Below are 17,101 nucleotides of genomic sequence, written 5' to 3'. Positions count from 1 at the left end.
GATAAATCGAATGTCGGGCTAGTTGATTTGAACACTTTTAATGAAGATAATGGTGATAAGCTCAAATGCCTATGAAACATGGACTAGGCATATTAACTCATTCTTGATAAAATAATGTCAATTTTCATGATCCCTAATTAGGGGTGACAATATAAGTCAACTATAATTCGACCTATTTAATTAAACGAGTTAGACCTTTGAACTTAACCATAAAGAAAATGAATGGGCAGATTTTTGTGAGGTAATTTATTTGGCCCACCATGGTAATCATATTAATTGTTGAATTTGACTGCAGGGAAGGCGACCCGTGAATATCTACATCTTCAAATGTAATCCGACAGCTAAGGAGCATCTTGTGGAGATAGATCCAAGCCACAAAGATTGTGCCCCCATGTAAATCTGTGATGGACCATTTGAAGAGTTTGTACCTTTTTTTTGTCACACATGGAAAGCTTTTGCTTTCCCTTGTTGAGCATATGAGATGTGAGACAAAACAGTCCTATCGGTTGTGGGATTATTTAATACAACTTATTCCTCCCTTTTATTAACGGGAAAAAAAAAATTAAGTTTGGTACTTTCGGTTGAATTCATCATATGGTTAAACTAGAATTAAAACCCCCAATTTTCCTTTTTTTTTAAAAAAAATAATAATAATAATAATCATTTGGATGAGTTCATCCATGTGATATAAAGCTCTCATTTTTACAACATCCGCACATGTTCTAAGTCATTCATAACAAAACATATCAAATAATGCATTTCGATCTCCAATTTAATTTTCCTAAAGAATTAAAACCAACCCCCCGAAATCCTTACCTTTTTTTTAAAGCTTCTGTCCTTGTCTTACTGTCGGTTAGCAGATGAAAACAATGAGCTTCTCTTTCTTTCTTTTTTTTTTTTTTTAAATTTAATTGGCCTAAAAGTAGGGGGAAAAAAAAAAGAAAAAAAAAAAAAACCGTAATCCTTACAGGACCATTGTGCCAATGAAGCCGAGTGGTGTAACAGGCACAGCTCAGCAAAGGCCAGTGGTCTACCTTCCTGAAAGCTTAAGAGAAACATGGGACCATCCCAAGAACATCCCAACCACTTTTACAACCCACGTGAAATTATGCAGCGAGAGAGCACTCGATTCCATCAAGCTTTTGTTTTTTCCCCGTTTAAGGCTGAAAAAGAACCATCCTTTTTTTTTTTTTTTTGAATGAATATTTGGATTCCCCTTACCAAACCCCCCACCATCCCTTTTTTTTCTTTGTAGCAGGGGCCAGGGGGACGACTCTCCTACCAAACCTATTTCTCAAGGAACCACTCATTTGGATAGCCCAGTGCCCACTATGACTTCCACGACCCTTCGTGGGCCCCCAAGACCCGGATTAAGCGGGAACCATCTCGCGATTTCGCAATTTGGTCAATTCACCTCACAAACCCGGCATAATTTCAAAGCTACGAATCATTCCAACAAAGAAGAAAACGTTATATCACAATAACAACAACTTTTATATACCCTCTCTAATGAATTTGGATAGGGATCCACTGCAATATGTTGCCCGAATTGAAGCCGCGGAACCCACCAACCCCACCAAATTGCAGGGAATCCTTGCACAATAAATTCCAACTGCAACAATGCACAGCTTAGGGAAAAAAAAAAAAAAACAAAACAAAACACAGCAGCAATGCACAAAGTGAATAAAATCATACCCCAGTAGCCACCTAGGAACTTGTTTGGATGCATGAAGGCTTTGTATAGATTGATGTAAAAAATTTCTATTTCTAAATTGCAAATTGTGGCTGTTACTTGGTTATTTGCAGGTGACATAAGATTAACAGGAAGTATTTGCAAACATGTGGCAGACATCAAAATTCTGGTTGTGAAGACTAAAATCCCCCGCTGAATACATACGGCACAATACGTATATTTCGGGTGCCTAAACTTGTCTTATCTCTGCCTTGACTTGAAACATAAATTACTGTGAAGGAAAATCAGTTTCAAGCATCTCGTCTGTTAAGGAGGATACCTCTTAATTCCACTGGTTACCAGAGATGATAGACAGTTGGCTGGCAATCTTTGTAGGGAGCAGTGGAGACTGCCAGGTGCAGTGTGCATCTAGGCGGGTGTTCTTCCACCTAGGACACCAAAAAACAAATCCTCAGCATTGTTCAAATGACAAATCAATGTCAACTACATTGACCAGTGGGCTCTGGTGCCCTAAAATTTAAGAAGTCAAAAGTACCTTTCTAAGGCGGGTAGCATCCCTCACCAACTAATAAAGAATCTCTGTAGACGTGTACATTAGAATTACAATACATTATGCATCAGTCCTGGCTTCTGTTACTGGAAAATCACTTATTTGGATCAAATTCTTGAAATCGACTCTTGAAATTTTCTGCCATCTTTGTTTCCTCTTCTTTGCTATCTGCATGATTCCTCCAATTAGCCCTATCTGCTATCTTCAGCAAGCCTGCCAGAACCTGCAGCATAGATTACATGCTATAACATTTCAATTGTTTTTCCATGACAATTCCATCTCCTATGAGATTAGATTCTTTATTTTGGGTTGGAAGGGCGGGGCAGGGGTTTAAATTTTACCCAAAGAAATTCTGACAAAAATAAATTTATATTGATTCATATGAGCTCTCCATGCATCAGAATCTTTACAATAAACAGATATGCTGTGAAATTCTGTACTCCACTCAATTGGAGGCTAACAAGAAATAACTCATTAAGACCACTAACCCAATATAGTTAAGAAAGAAAGTCCAAAGTCATGACAAGCGCAATTAAACAAAAACCACTACACAAATGTTCAACAATGCGGGGAATAACTCTGCTGCTTGTGAAGAGTAATAAAATCTGACATATAGTCATTCCCATGGAAGGTGATGTTCCAATCTAAATGTTACATAATTTTCATGCTAGTACAATAGCTTGGACCAAAAACAAGTATCTACAATAGCCATGCCACAACCAAAATTCATGGTTTACATGATAATGCGAACAACTTTGTCATTTAAGACGAGCAAACTCTCCCCCGTTTTTGTCACCACTAACAAAATGGTCAAGCATAAAAAGTGAAATGTGAGTCATTTGGTGCATATATTTGTTTCCTTAATGCATCTAGAAATTAACATACATCTGACTTGCTTATTGAAAGTTTGTTGTTGGCTACCAAGCACATCCTAGTTGTCTTGTGTCACTATCCCTAATGAGAATGAAGAAAATACCATGAAACTCAACTGTTGTTTTAAAAATACAAACATATTTGATTGACCTCTATGAGGGTGGGTAGACATTTCAATGAAATCTAAATTCAAAAATAGAATACTGAAATATATCAGTCAAATTTCAAATAACGAAGCCTGAAGGTCCTCTAGCATCCCATGGCTGACTAGCACTACACTAATCTAGGTAGCCCTGAGAACAAATATTGGGACACAGCCAAGTATTGTGGATATTGCATGAGTTGGCGAATTCCATATTTTGGGGAAAAAGAATGAGAAAAAGATATGCACATTTTGAACAAATATACATAATAGATACCAAGCAGCTTACCTCGCGTCCAAATTGAGCAGGAAAACTCTCATTTTCCTCAACCAAATGTGATAATATTGTACCATTAGGGAGTTCAACATAGAAGAAGTTAAACTCCCTATTGAATTGTGTCCTCAACAATTTTCTTCCATCAGCATTCTCATTCGCTACAATAAAGAGAATAACAGAATTAAGATACAGTGGAAGCCAAGAAATAGTAGATGTTGCAACATGCATAGATATTACAAGCATCATTCTTGAATTTTTTTTTTTTTTCTTTTTTTGCGTGTTGGTTGGGGGGAGAACTCAAAACCAAATTGTGATATCTATTGAATCTATTTATTTCCACACACCCACTAATTAAACATTCATATCTTCTATAGACAACATATTAGGGCACAGGAAAACAAGGTTGTGGCAGAAAACTCAGGCATTAAGGATTTGAAGGATCCAGGGCAATATTTATGAGCCAATTGGCACAGTGAACTTGAAGTACACACTTGAACATTAAAACTTACTTTTCAAGGCCACAAATTTAAATCCCAGCTTTTCAGCAGCTAAGTTAAATATATCTTGAACAGCAGCCGCTCTGGATGATGGAATAGGAATAGCCTACACAAGGAATGTGTGGAATAAATGAAATTTACCCAAAGAAAAATAAGGAAAAAAAGAAGAAGGTTAAAATACAAAGTTCATATTCTTCAGCCTAAGTAGGATCTTCAGTAGTGGAAACAACAAGAGTGGCTTGTCATGCATGGAAAGATTGGAATCACTGGGTGATTGTCAGCCATTCCCAAGTCTTAACACAATATGCATCTAATAAAGGAACTTGCAAAGGAGAAATCTTTTACCTGATGATTAGCATGAGTAATACGTTCTGAAACCCGCTCAAAGAAAACAACTGATTTCCCTTGATTCTTATAATACCTCTTGAGACTATTCTGGAATCCAAGAAGCTCAGTTTCATGTTCCTGTGGTAGTGAAAGGGTATTAGGCAAATGCTCAATAGGTATTATTAGTACATGGTCTTCAACAAGCGGGCCTTTAGCCAGTGCACAGTAGTAATGCTCTCCTATGCTGATGATTAAATGTGACTCTACGTTGGGGCTTGAAATACAAAACCAGCACTCTTTTGACCTGTAACTCAGTTGCAAGACAGATAGTTAATATAAGAGACTGGATCATTTCATAAGAATGAATAAGCATTAAAGAGAAGTGCCAGATACTATAGTTCTATCCAACATGGCTGACGTGGCACTCCCAATTAACCCTTAAATTAATTCTTGTTAAATAAAAAATAGGATCCAATGGTTGATTTGGAGTGCCACATCAACATCATTGGACAATTGTAGGATAAAAATAAATTATCGAGCATTACTCAGCACCAAAAGGACATATGTAATATAAATATAAATACACACACACACATACATCTATATTCTCAAAGTAAAGTATTGTCGAAGATGATTCCGCTCTGTTTGATGTGGTGCATTTAAAGAGAAAGTAATAACCGGAGCTTTGAAGACAATGAGAGGACGATGGCAAAGCTAAAGGCCTTCTTTTTTTATACCCTTTTTCAATGAATTGTTACTTATGATTGTTTTCATAAATCTAATTCTCATGACTTTATTTATTTATTTTCTTTCTCTGTTTAAGTGTTTCTCTTTTATACTTTTAGTGTACTTGGGTGCGTCCTTTGGTTTTTAATGAACTCCATTCACTTAAAAAAAATACTTATAACAAAAAGAATGACTCAAACATCTTCACAAAACAAAAGACTAAGTTAATATGAATATCACTTCAATAAAACACCAACCTGTTAGTTCTAGCATTCTCAGATCCTCGTTTCCAGTGAGAATTGCTCTCACCTTCATCCTGCAGGCTGTGCTTAAAGTTGCAATCTGGACCCTTTTCACATTTTCCTTTGTTAATAAAATCCAAACAAACACCTCTCAGAAACTGTTCTCTTGCATTGCTGTCATGTTGAAAGTTGCATTTTTCCCCTCGCGGACAAGACCCAGAAGATACAAATTTAAAACACAGCTGACGACCATCTCCTGCTCCATATCTCTGCCGTTTTTGGGAGACATCATATCTCCAATATTGTGAGTCATAAACACTATCACTAGGCCTCTTTGTGGCTTCCTTGGCATGGACTGTTTGCTCTGAATATGTATATGGAGACAAGGTAGTGTTTGAGGACTTCATACTAAGCTCAACAGCTGACATGACAGATGCTGGAGTAGGAGAAATCGCATGAATAAATTTCTGTGGAGCAAGTTCCCAACCAATAGTTATAGAATGCACAGAAGCTATTATCTAAATACTGAAGGTTGAAGAAAAGACGAGCAAATGAAAGATATCCCATGCAAGAGAGAACATCACATGCATATGCCCAACATTTTCAGAGCAAGGTTTACCAAAGTAATTTTGAAATGCAGAATCTAGAAATCATAAATAAAATATAAATGCAAGTGATGTTAAAAATTAGCCTCCAAGGTAATCAAGTGCTTAGCAGCATCAGGGCCATCTCTGTGAAGTAGTCATGCTTTATACTCAGGAATAGACATGCCCTTAGCAACTCTTTCCAAAGGAGCTATCCTTGGAAATTCCAGCATTAATAAAACAATTAACTGATACTTGGTTGAGACTATATGTTGCCAAAGGTAAAAATAAAAAATCAATAGTTTTGTTGCAAAAAGAAGAAGAAAAAAAGATAAAATTATGGCAAAAGAGTTCACGAATGCTTACAAAAAATTATTACGAGAAACTCAAACCTGTTTATCTTTATTCCCAACAGAAGCAAGACCCAAGAATCGGGTTACATGCACAGCATCAATGTTAGAGTAAGGTTCACGAGCATAGAAAATGCCTCTAGTACCTGCAATGTGATACCTACCACAGAAGACAAAGTTCAACCAATAAAAACAACATATAATTTTCCTTTAATACAAAGATAAACTTTTAATACATTATATATTGGGCCAGAAAGCAGTCAATAAAATGTGAAATAATATGGAAAATACATTCCAAAAACAAAATATCTATTCAATGAGGCAGTAAATTCTGATCCTACATTATGTACAATGATCCATGCAGGAATAGCCCAAAGCATCACATACCGTGGTTTTATCTCTGCTACTAATTCCGATACGGTAGAATCGCTGCCAAATGAATCAGAGAATCCTAGGGGAAGATCAGATGTAGCTGCTTCATTTGTCACCCCACTCGGCCATTCATTAGTGGTAAATGATGAAGGTAGTCAATTAAACAGACCACACATTAAAAGTCAAGTAACATTCAGAATCACATATAAAATAACCAACTTCAAGAACAGCTCCTAGTTCATAATAGAGGAAGGATATGTTAGGAACAAGTCAACTACTCCAGGTTCCTCAGCTATAGCTCTTAAAGCGTCCACATCATCTTGCGTGTACATTCCGAACTGTTGACCATCGGATGAATGCCTACCAGACAAATACGCCACAGATAACCCTACAATCAAAATTAAATCAGCTAATAAAAACAACAATACAAGTCATTATTCATCTTTAAAAAAACTTCAAAGTCATCAGCATTTGTCCTCATAAAAACCCTATATCATTGAATTAAGAATACATTCAAATGCCAATCTTCTTGTCAAGATTATTCAGAATTCACCATGCAATTTCAATATGGTGATTATAGACATTCACTTACAATTCGTAATCTAACCCAGAAATGTATCACATTGTCAACCAAACTCATGAATGCCACTCTAGATAACGAACTAATTTCTCATGTCATACTGTATTCTTGTTTCTTCTAAATTATAAATACCAAATCATTCTTACAGACTGCTAAAAATACTATAAAAAAAAAAAAAAAAAACTCTTGTTGGCTGCTAAAAGAGCAAGTAGTACAGTATTGATGTTGTAACCCCATAAAGCGAAACTGTGAATTTATTTGACCACGTTACGCTACAATTACATCAAAACTACTTAGATTAATCGAAATTAGCTGCTAGCCTCTTAAAAATCAAATTAATCCAATAGCAAAGTTTGAAGCGTACCATGGAGCGTGAACTTGCCACTGCCTTTCAACCAGAAAAGATTCTCACAGACCCTGAGGCCGTCCATCTTGAACCCTTTGTTAGCAGGGTCCCTGGAAGCCGCCGATAGTACCTTAAAAGCGCCGACGCCGTAGTCGCCGATGAAGTACGTGGGAAGAGGGACTTTCGACCGGCCTTCGGTGTAGTCCGCAAGCTCGTCGAGCTGGTCTGGCGATTCCGGGAAGAACTGGCCCACGCAGAGTAGCGCGTCGAATGGGCCCGCCGATTTGTTGACCTGAAATTAAAAACAAAACCCTAGAGATACGTAGACATTCATAAATGCTGAGAGAGAGAGAGAGAGAGAGAGAGAGAGAGAGACCGTTGAGACCCGCTTGAAGAGCTGGCTGAGGCGGCCAAGAACGTCGCCGCAGAGCAGAATTCTTGGGGAAGCCATGTGTGTATCAGTGAAGTGTGCGCGCGCGCGTGAGACACAGAGAGGGTCTGAAGCTTGAAGATGAAAGAGCGGCTTTGGGCTGCAGATCTGATCATGGGCCAGTTAAGGGCCAGCTATCAGCCCATCTAAATGCAATTGAGAGTTTCATTTCCGGCCCTCGTACTTATTTAATTTCAATTAGGCTTAAAAAAAATCTATATAATAGAAGAAGACCAATTGCTAGAAAATCTGTTTCTATTCCTTTGTTTATTAAAGCGTGTTTGGCATTGTGATTTCATAGATAAAAAGTGTAATTTTAAACAAAATCTCTAAAAATTAATCGTTTGGAATTGTGTTTTTAAAAAATTACGATTTGAAACACATAAAAATCTACGTTTTCAAATCTCATCTGATAAAAATGTGTTTTTTTTTAAATGAACAATTTTAAAGGCTAAATTACAATTTTTCCAAACATTTATTTATAATTTTAAAAATCATGTTTTCACATAGCATATTTTAAAGTTACTGATTTTGAATAGAACCTTTCGAAATAACAAATACAAACCAACCCTTGAAATATTTTTATCATATGGGCTCAATTAATCTATGAAATAAAATATCTTACTGTTCAATTTTTATTTTTTATTTTTTATTTTTTAAAGGGTCTTAGTGTTCAATTGAGATATGAAAAGAATCTATGTAATAAAATATCAAAAGACTTTTAGAAATCTCAATCAAGACTTAATCCCACTAACTTATTAGGCTAAATGATGTTTCTTGAACCTATCCGATCTTATCCAGACTCATGAGTCTATGTCTCATTTAACTTTTCATAATAACCAAGTATTTTCAGTTTTCTATTTCTTTTTTACAAAATATATATATATATATATATATATATATATATATGTATTTTTTTTAAGCTTAAAAATACATATATATATATATATATATATTTTTTTAAGCTTAAAAAATAAGCTTTAACCCCTATAAAAATAAATTGGACTCATGGGTTTGGCCCATGTGATGGAGGCTTGGTCTTGAGATTTGCTCCTTTCAAAGTTTAAGATTCAATACTTAATGGGTGCAAATAATTTTTTAGAGCCACATTCCTTAATGAAAAGTCAATAATTTAACTAGTTTTGTGTAAGAAAATTTTTAAGGGTGTGGTACACGGGATCGAGATTTATTTTGTAGAAGTGGGTCTGAAGTGTCCTGCCTTGAAAAAGTTTCTCGACATAAAAAAAAAAATTAAAAAAAAAAAATCTTGATTCTATATACCAACCGTCACCCCCTTAATACAATTTTTTTTTTCTTTTTATTTTTTTGAAAAAAACAAATTTCTTCTAAATCTTTCATTATTTATTGTCATAAGTTGTCCAAAAAAAAAATAAAAGTATTGCAGCTACCCTGCACTCATGTAAGACCAATAAATTAAGGAGCACATCCACATGGCTGGTATGTCACGAATCACGATGTATGTTCACACCGTACAATCTTCGAGGACGGCAATGAACAGCTGGGTCCAGCCGGGCACATGCTGGTCTCTGCCTCTGGTAAACGAAATTCTTCGTTCACATAGTGTAAACAAGCTGACTCAGAGTCCACGTAGGATGATAAAACATTTGTTGTCTTTCATTGTCAGTACTTTATACATAATTAAATTATATTAATGCTATTTACTACGATTTTATAAATTACGTGGTCATGAAAATTCGTCTTTTTTTTTTTTTTTTTTTGGCATTTATATATATCACTCTAAAGTCTCTATCCATTGGTATTATCGTCGATGAGTGATAAAACGTGGGAAAGCTCACGCTTCGAATGACGCCAAAAAAGATCTGTCAATGACGACAGAAGCATGACGTCAAACCTGTACCGCAAACATAACAGAACGACTTCTCAACCGTTATTTATATTCAAGTCTTCGCCCTACCTAACAAAGCCAGCTAGAGCTGATCCTGATGAGTACAAATTGCGAGTGACGACGTTTCCTTAACGACGTCAAAGGTCGGAATTAATTAAGAAAGGAAATTTATCTCAAGGCAAAAAATTTAATGCTACGACCAAAACTTTATGGGAATTGAATATGGTTTATCTACCGCCATTACTGACATTTTTTTTTATGTGATGAGCACCACTTAGACCGAGGTTTTCATCTCCCTAAGATGCAATGAGTGGTACTAACGACTCTTTGAGTTGAATGAGATGTGATTTTCAGAGCATATTTAAAATTATGTTTGAAAAATAAAATTTTTAAATCAAAAGAAATTTTAGATAAAAATTTTATTTTTAAGTTTTTACTAAAAGTATTTTTTTGATAATTTTTAAGTTTTTTTGGACCCTTAAAAACGCTTTTAATTTTTTTACCAAACGAGTACTTTTTTTAAAAAAACGGACTTTTAAATGTTAAAAACACTTTTAAGCTCCTTAAACGCAATCTCAAACAAGCCTTTACTCTAATATATATATATATATATAACTTTTTGGTTGTATTTAATGTAACCTACTTAAAAATTATTTCGAGTATTCTCACAGGCAGTTATTTAGAGTATTATTATTAGCAGTTTCATCAAATTTTACTCACTAAAATAATTAAAGTACATTTTTATTTATTTTAACTATTCATTTTTTTTATAGCACTCTTTGCAACCTCACTATTTTAATAATTTATTTTCACTATTTTTATTTTAATATTATTTTTTAAAAATTTATTTATTATTTCTCTAACCATCAAAGGAGGCTAGAAAAAAATTTATTTTAATTTATTTATTATTCATTTTTATCAAATTGCCTAAAAAAAAAACTAAAAAATAATTTTGATGAGGCCTATCAGCCTATGTGAGGGGTTGAAGCATCTTTGTTGAGAATCTTTAAGTTTGACCAATATCATTGCATTCACACTGCGGGTCAATTGGAGCCGGTATTTATTGGTGGGCGTTGGAATTGGGTTATGAACTTGCTTGGAGACGAGTGGGACCGAAATTAATGTTGTTCTACATACAACCAGGAATGGATCCCCCGAAATTAATGATGCATTAGTATGTATACCGTTTACAAAATAAAATATTCATTTCTATTTTACTTGAAAAAGGGTGAGAGCTTGTTAAAAAAAGATAAAGCGCCGTCGACATAATTTTGGGCATGAATCAAGTGGTTATAGTTGTTTAAATACAAGTTTTGTTGACACCACATGGACTAACGGTCATCAACAACAATATGTTCAAGAAAAATGTTACTGGTGTTACAATTTTTATTTTAATAAATTAATTTACTTATCTGACGTAATAGAAGATAAGGTAACTAATCAAAGAGCAGCGTCTTTGATTCTGTAAGAACAAGTATCTTGGTCTTCTATCCAAAAGGATAAAAACAAGCCTACAAGCTAAAACAGTAAAATAAAATTCCATAGAGTATTTGAAAGAGAATTCTCTGATTTGATAGTAATTCAGTTGATTTGAATTGTACAAAATAAGCAAGCCTATTTATAGAAAATAAATACTTATAGAAAAAGTAAACATACTTCTAGTAGATGAAATGAATCTAATCCTAGTAGAGAAAGTAAATATAACCATAGTAAGAAAGTAAACATGATCTTAGTAGCAATAGTAAACCTAATCATAATAAAGAAAGAAAAATAATTAAAACAAATCTAACTATGTTAAGGGAAGGAAATAAAGTCCTAATAAAATTAAATAAAATCCTAATATAAAATTGACAATTAGCAGGAATCGTACTTCCATTGTCTGAAAATAGATAAAATTATAATAAAGCGGCGCTGCTCAAATATTATTTTTGATATTTTTTTTAATTTCGTTTTTACCAAAAATAAAAGTAAATATCGTCCTACATCATTGACAAGCTATATTATTTAGACCGTCACTTGAGCTCTACATTAGTTTGTAAGTGTCATGAAAACTGTAACGTGACAATTTACACATTTTAATAACTAACATAATAAGAAATATTATATGAATTATTATGTCGGTAAATGGAGAAGTTAAAGTAAAAAACATATAATATAATTTTTTATATCCAAATGTTAGCTAGCCTGTCACGCATTGAATGTCTTTTCATGGATAATGATACATGAAGCCGCCGTTGCTTTCACCACGAACCCAAGATTACACACACCCCCCCCCCAATTGCGGTAATCCGATGGAGAACACGTGAGGCTGGTCGCAAGTGTAATGGGAAAACTCTTGTATCTAAATATTTCTCATGTATCAATATATGTCATCGAATGGGAAAAGATGCCAACTTGTATGAAAAACAATATATACATGGTCACGTTCCAGCTTTGTATTAGACCAATTTGTTTTTAATTAATTAATTAATTAGTTCTTCTGCATGCATGGGTCAAGAAATATGCTCTTGCATCAGCATGCATAAGGCATGTATCTATACATGTTATAATTTTCCAATGATGGTAAATACTAAATTTTTGTTTTATTTTAATTTTATTTTATTATTTTTAGAGTTAATTAGTACTGTCATATCAATATTGTGACATTTTTACACGGGCCTCTTCGTGAGCAAGTTTTCTTTCAGATAAAGTTCCTGAGAAGAAAGTTAAAAAATATTACATATAATTTAATAAGATCGATTAACATAATACTGCCACTGAGATTGACATCATCATCTGGCACGAGATGCTTTGACCATTTGGCATCATGCTTGCAACTCCTGTTTTTCTAGGTTTTTTTTGTCTTCTCTCCTTTTTTTCACCAGTTGATTATACGCCACACAAAAACCAAAAGTTTCAAGTACGCTTTGGTTGTTTTCATATAAATGTTATTTTTACATAAAAATTTTTTAATTGGAAACATTTTTCTAAAAAAAAAAATAAAATAAAAAATACTTTTTTTTTTTTTAATTTTAAAAAAAAATTATTGTCATCCTAAAAAGTATTTTCTGCTGGTGAAGGTTGTTGAAATGTATATAAAATACTAAAATTTGAAAGAAAAAGAAAAGAGAGAGTGAAAGCAAAGAGAGACTATAGGTTACATCTTGTATATTCACTATTATATTAAACAATATTACATAACTTTTTATTTATAGAGAGACAATGAATAATGAACAAGAAATTTTAAAGTAGACCTACACTAATTAAGAAAGAAAATAAATCTTACAAGGAAATATAATAATAGAGAATAACAATATTCTATCATAAAGAGAAATAACATATTAAGAAAAATATCAATAAACCTAATTTATAAAATATTTCAACAAAGGTTCCATAGAAGGTTGGTATTGGCAGAAGAGAAGGTGGCCGGCCTCTAAGACTCTGGAGGCGTAAATATTAATCGGGAGAGCTGAAGAGGGGTTTGAAGAGTTAATATATATATATATATTAAAAAAATGTAATGCCATTTATAAAAAAAAATAAAATAAAAGGAGTATTTGACACACTTTTCTCAAAACATTTAAGAAATGAATCACTTTTTAAAATACAAAACATAACAAATTTTTCAAAAAATAAAATGCCAAACACGTTTTTTTAAAAAAATAAAACACAATACAAATACACTTTTTATAAAAGCTTTTCAACGCCATCATATAAAAATATTTTGAGAAAATATGTGCTTATTTTTACTCAAATGTGAAGGTTGATTTACTACTTCTAAAAAAAAAAAAAAAAGAGATGAATACGTGGCTATCCTCAACAAAAGAGAAAGATGGCCGTGTGACCATCGGAATAGTTAAAAAGTGACTCTGCGCCCACATCTACTAGATAAGAATGGTCGAATGATCATTCCCACTCAAAAACTTGGGATGGTTGCGGGACGACTATTTTTCGTTTATTTTATCTTTAATTGGTAAGAGAGTGAGTTTCTAAACTTGAAAAAATAAAGTAATATTGCATATTTAGTATTTAGTTTCTTTAAAAAAAAAAAAAAAAAGTTTTATGAAACAATTTGAAGAAATAGAATTAAATATAAAGAGTTACTTTTTTTTTTTTCCAGCACTTATCACAAATCCGAAAGATCGTGTACATACGTAGAGAGAGTAATAACATATTATTATTCGTTTGTCCCAAACCTCTCTGTAACATACATCACATGTCACATTAAATGGCCTTTTTTTAACACCGAAAAGAAAAAAACAATAAACAAAATTTACTACGAGTTAAAAGGAAAACAATATAAATAAAGAAGCATATTTCCCAATAAAGAATACACGACAGTACGACACTCGGCTAACCTAGCTTCATCGTCACCCTCTGCCAAAGAAGCTCTTGTCTCTGTGTGTGTGGGTGTTTGCCGTTGCTGAGATGAGCTCCATTGGGGATTTCATGGCGACTTGGTTCACTTCCACGTGGCTCTTCGTCTTCGTCAACCTCACCATCCTCACCCTCTACCTCACCTCGCATTTCGGCTCTCAGAGAAAACCACAACAACAACAGGAGCACCAACTCGGTCGACCGCCGTCTCTGATCGACCGAGTTAGGTCCTTCAACCTCGGTCTCTACAAGTTCGAGCAACCCAACACAGCCCCGGTCACGGAGTTTCTCCAACCCGATCACGCCAACCCGGATCATCCTCCGACCCAGCTCGTCCGATCTCCTTCTCTTTTGGAGCGCCTCAAATGCTTCAACCTCCCCTCTCTCCACAGATCTGACTCGTCCGTTCCGGAAACGGAACCCGAACCCGAAAACGAAGCCCCGGGTCCTAGCGTGGACGCCGACGCGGGCCCGGGTCAGGGTCAGTTGGTGAGACGGAGCAAGTCAGACAAGGGTGGCGCCGCTCCGGAGAGGCAGCGGGAGAAGATTAAGAAGTCGGTGAGCGACACATCGGCGCTGGATGAGAACGACGTCGTGCCGCGTAGGGAAAAGGCGTCGTTGGGAGACGACGAAGAGGTGGACGCCAAGGCTGATGATTTCATCAACAGGTTTAAGCAGCAGTTGCGGTTGCAGAGGCTTGACTCTCTTCTGCGTTACAGGGAATTGCTCAAGGGGAATTAGGATTTTTCGTTGTCTTTTTTTTTTTTGTCTTTTTTTTTTTTCCCCTCTTTTGGACCAATTATACCCATTAGTTGTTAATTCTTCCCCTGGAAACTCTATGGGTAGGTTGGTCATTTCCGCTTTTGATTACTGCTTATTAGTGCTCTGCCAGGAAGGGGAAGATTATCAGACCATGGTAATGTAAATTGATTGAATTTGGTGGGTTATTCTGTCTTTGTACTTCTCCTGGGATTATTAGGGGTAATGTAATTAAAGAGCGAGTGATTATTATCAGTTTGATGTGTGTTTGAGTAACTTGCATTTTTAGTGTGTGTTTGGGTAAAAAAAACCCCCCAAAGTGGATCTTCTGATTGCAGTGGGTAGACTGAATTTCATGGGTCATTCTGTCATTTTGATCATTTTACGTTTGTTTAGGGTAATATAATTAAGAGTACCAGGTTGTGTGTTAATTACAGCAAAGTAACTTGAGATTAGTGTAACTTTCTTTGTATCATATTGATTGATGTCTGTTTATGTTGCATTTTCGTGGGTGTTCATGTTAAAGTGAACCAAAGGATTTTCAAGTGAAAATGGAGATAATTTTATATCATATTATTGCATATTAGATTTTACAAATTTAATAGTGTATATGTTGTCCCGTGATATAGATACCCTCCATTTTAAGCATATTTCCTTTTTGTCATTCTATTTCTGCTATTAGGGTAAAATATGATTAAATGTACCAAGATCGGTGTGTAACTTATAGTGAAGTTGTTTATATTTAAGTTATTTCATCAATAGGACTAATCAATCTGAAGCTTTCTTATAATTACTTTTAATTAGTGAGATCCTCCAATAAAACCATTTTCTACCCCGCACTACTTCTTCAAAATGTGAAATGATTTATGAAATTACTTTCATGATATGTATATACGCTATCAAATAAAAGAAACAAGCTAACTTATGAAATGAAGCATATGTTATAACAACTCACTCTAAGTGGTATGTTTGAGACTCATCCTGCGCGGTTTTGTTCTTGAGCTTATCCAAAAAGTCTAGTATCATTTAGAGAGAGTATACTCTTATATAAGCACATCTCATTTCTCACACCGAGACAATATAGAATGCCGCATATGTGGTTAGGTTTGTTATCAATTATGAGCATAAGGTTTACTTTTATATATCACACGATCCTCGATATTTGTCCCTTAATAGATTACTAAAATCTGTAATTGAATGGAAACAATATTGTGGATAGTATTTTTCAAATTAAAGTTTGCCCAATGAATTTAATATATATTTCTTGCATTCCTTCATGCCTTCTAATAATTGTTTAAGGATCTTAATTGAATTAGTTAGATAAAAGCATCAAAGCAACAACTAGATACTCTTGACAAAAACATTAAAATAATTCTTGTACTAATTAAATTAAAAATTATATATAACAAAAAAAAAAAAACAAGGAAATAGAAATCACTTTTCATGATAGAACACCACTCATGAAACTTGATTTGAAAATGAATTATCTCATAAATTATCATTGTAAAACTCCCTCAAAATAAATCCAACTTTATGTTTGCTTGCATTGGAAGGATAATGAGTAGTTGATACTTTATATAATATATAATGGCTGACTAATATTTTTGTCTTGTTTCTATATATCAAGATATTTGTTTTCAGCCCTTATACGTGGTCTTGTTCATAATGATGAATTTGTGATCAAAGTTCACAGTGTTTCAACCTTCAACACTTCCAAATTTCCAATAGAGTGATTAGCCAAATTGCAAATCAACGACCAGACTAAATGATAAGACAGAAAGAACGTAAATGTAAAATATTAGAGTTAGAGTTTGATTTGGTGATTGTCCGTGACAATTAGTCTAGTGCTTAGTTACCGAACAATTTATATTTTAAACAAATAAATGTCATCTGAACTATCATGTGTATAGCAGTTAATACTTCAATGACTGACGTAATAAGTTACATCAATTATAAATTGGTGCATGACTGAGGTGTGAATATCACGTAAACTATTACGTCAACGTATTTTAATGTATAGGTGAGTGTGCATGTTATCATCTATGTGGTGGAAAGATATCCTTTTCCCATCAGCCTCATGCATTGTAAATTTGTAAATGATGGCCTTTTGTTGGTACTAAAAAAAGGTCA

General features: G+C 34.2%; 2 protein-coding genes across 3 annotated transcripts; one reads left to right on the top strand and one right to left on the bottom strand.

The window, feature by feature from the left end:
- Positions 1-967: 967 nt before the first annotated feature.
- LOC132165905 (zinc finger CCCH domain-containing protein 64) lies at positions 968-8,059 on the bottom strand. 2 transcript variants are annotated; one of them, XM_059576605.1, is made up of 12 exons: positions 7,936-8,059; positions 7,578-7,851; positions 6,894-7,021; positions 6,649-6,770; positions 6,304-6,421; positions 5,343-5,794; positions 4,378-4,663; positions 4,045-4,138; positions 3,548-3,693; positions 2,229-2,466; positions 2,013-2,121; positions 968-1,612 (listed from the first exon to the last, which is right to left on the bottom strand). In XM_059576605.1, the coding sequence occupies exons 1-10, from the start codon at positions 8,008-8,010 to the stop codon at positions 2,338-2,340; spliced, it is 1,824 nt and encodes a 607-aa protein (XP_059432588.1). In that variant the 5' UTR covers positions 8,011-8,059; the 3' UTR covers positions 968-1,612; positions 2,013-2,121; positions 2,229-2,337. The 2 variants fall into 2 exon arrangements, with proteins under 2 accessions (XP_059432588.1, XP_059432587.1); XM_059576604.1 differs by lacking the exon at positions 968-1,612 and having other exon boundaries at positions 1,725-2,121.
- A 6,100-nt stretch (positions 8,060-14,159) lies between these two features.
- Positions 14,160-15,247, top strand: LOC132165944 (pathogen-associated molecular patterns-induced protein A70-like). The gene has a single exon (XM_059576660.1). It carries the CDS (start codon positions 14,264-14,266, stop codon positions 14,951-14,953), a length of 690 nt encoding a protein of 229 aa, XP_059432643.1. The 5' UTR covers positions 14,160-14,263; the 3' UTR covers positions 14,954-15,247.
- The last annotated feature ends 1,854 nt before the right edge of the window (positions 15,248-17,101 follow it).

The sequence above is a fragment of the Corylus avellana genome, chromosome ca11 (assembly GCF_901000735.1).
Source record: "Corylus avellana chromosome ca11, CavTom2PMs-1.0".
NCBI lineage: Eukaryota > Viridiplantae > Streptophyta > Magnoliopsida > Fagales > Betulaceae > Corylus > Corylus avellana.
This window is presented reverse-complemented; position numbering and strand designations above follow the sequence as displayed.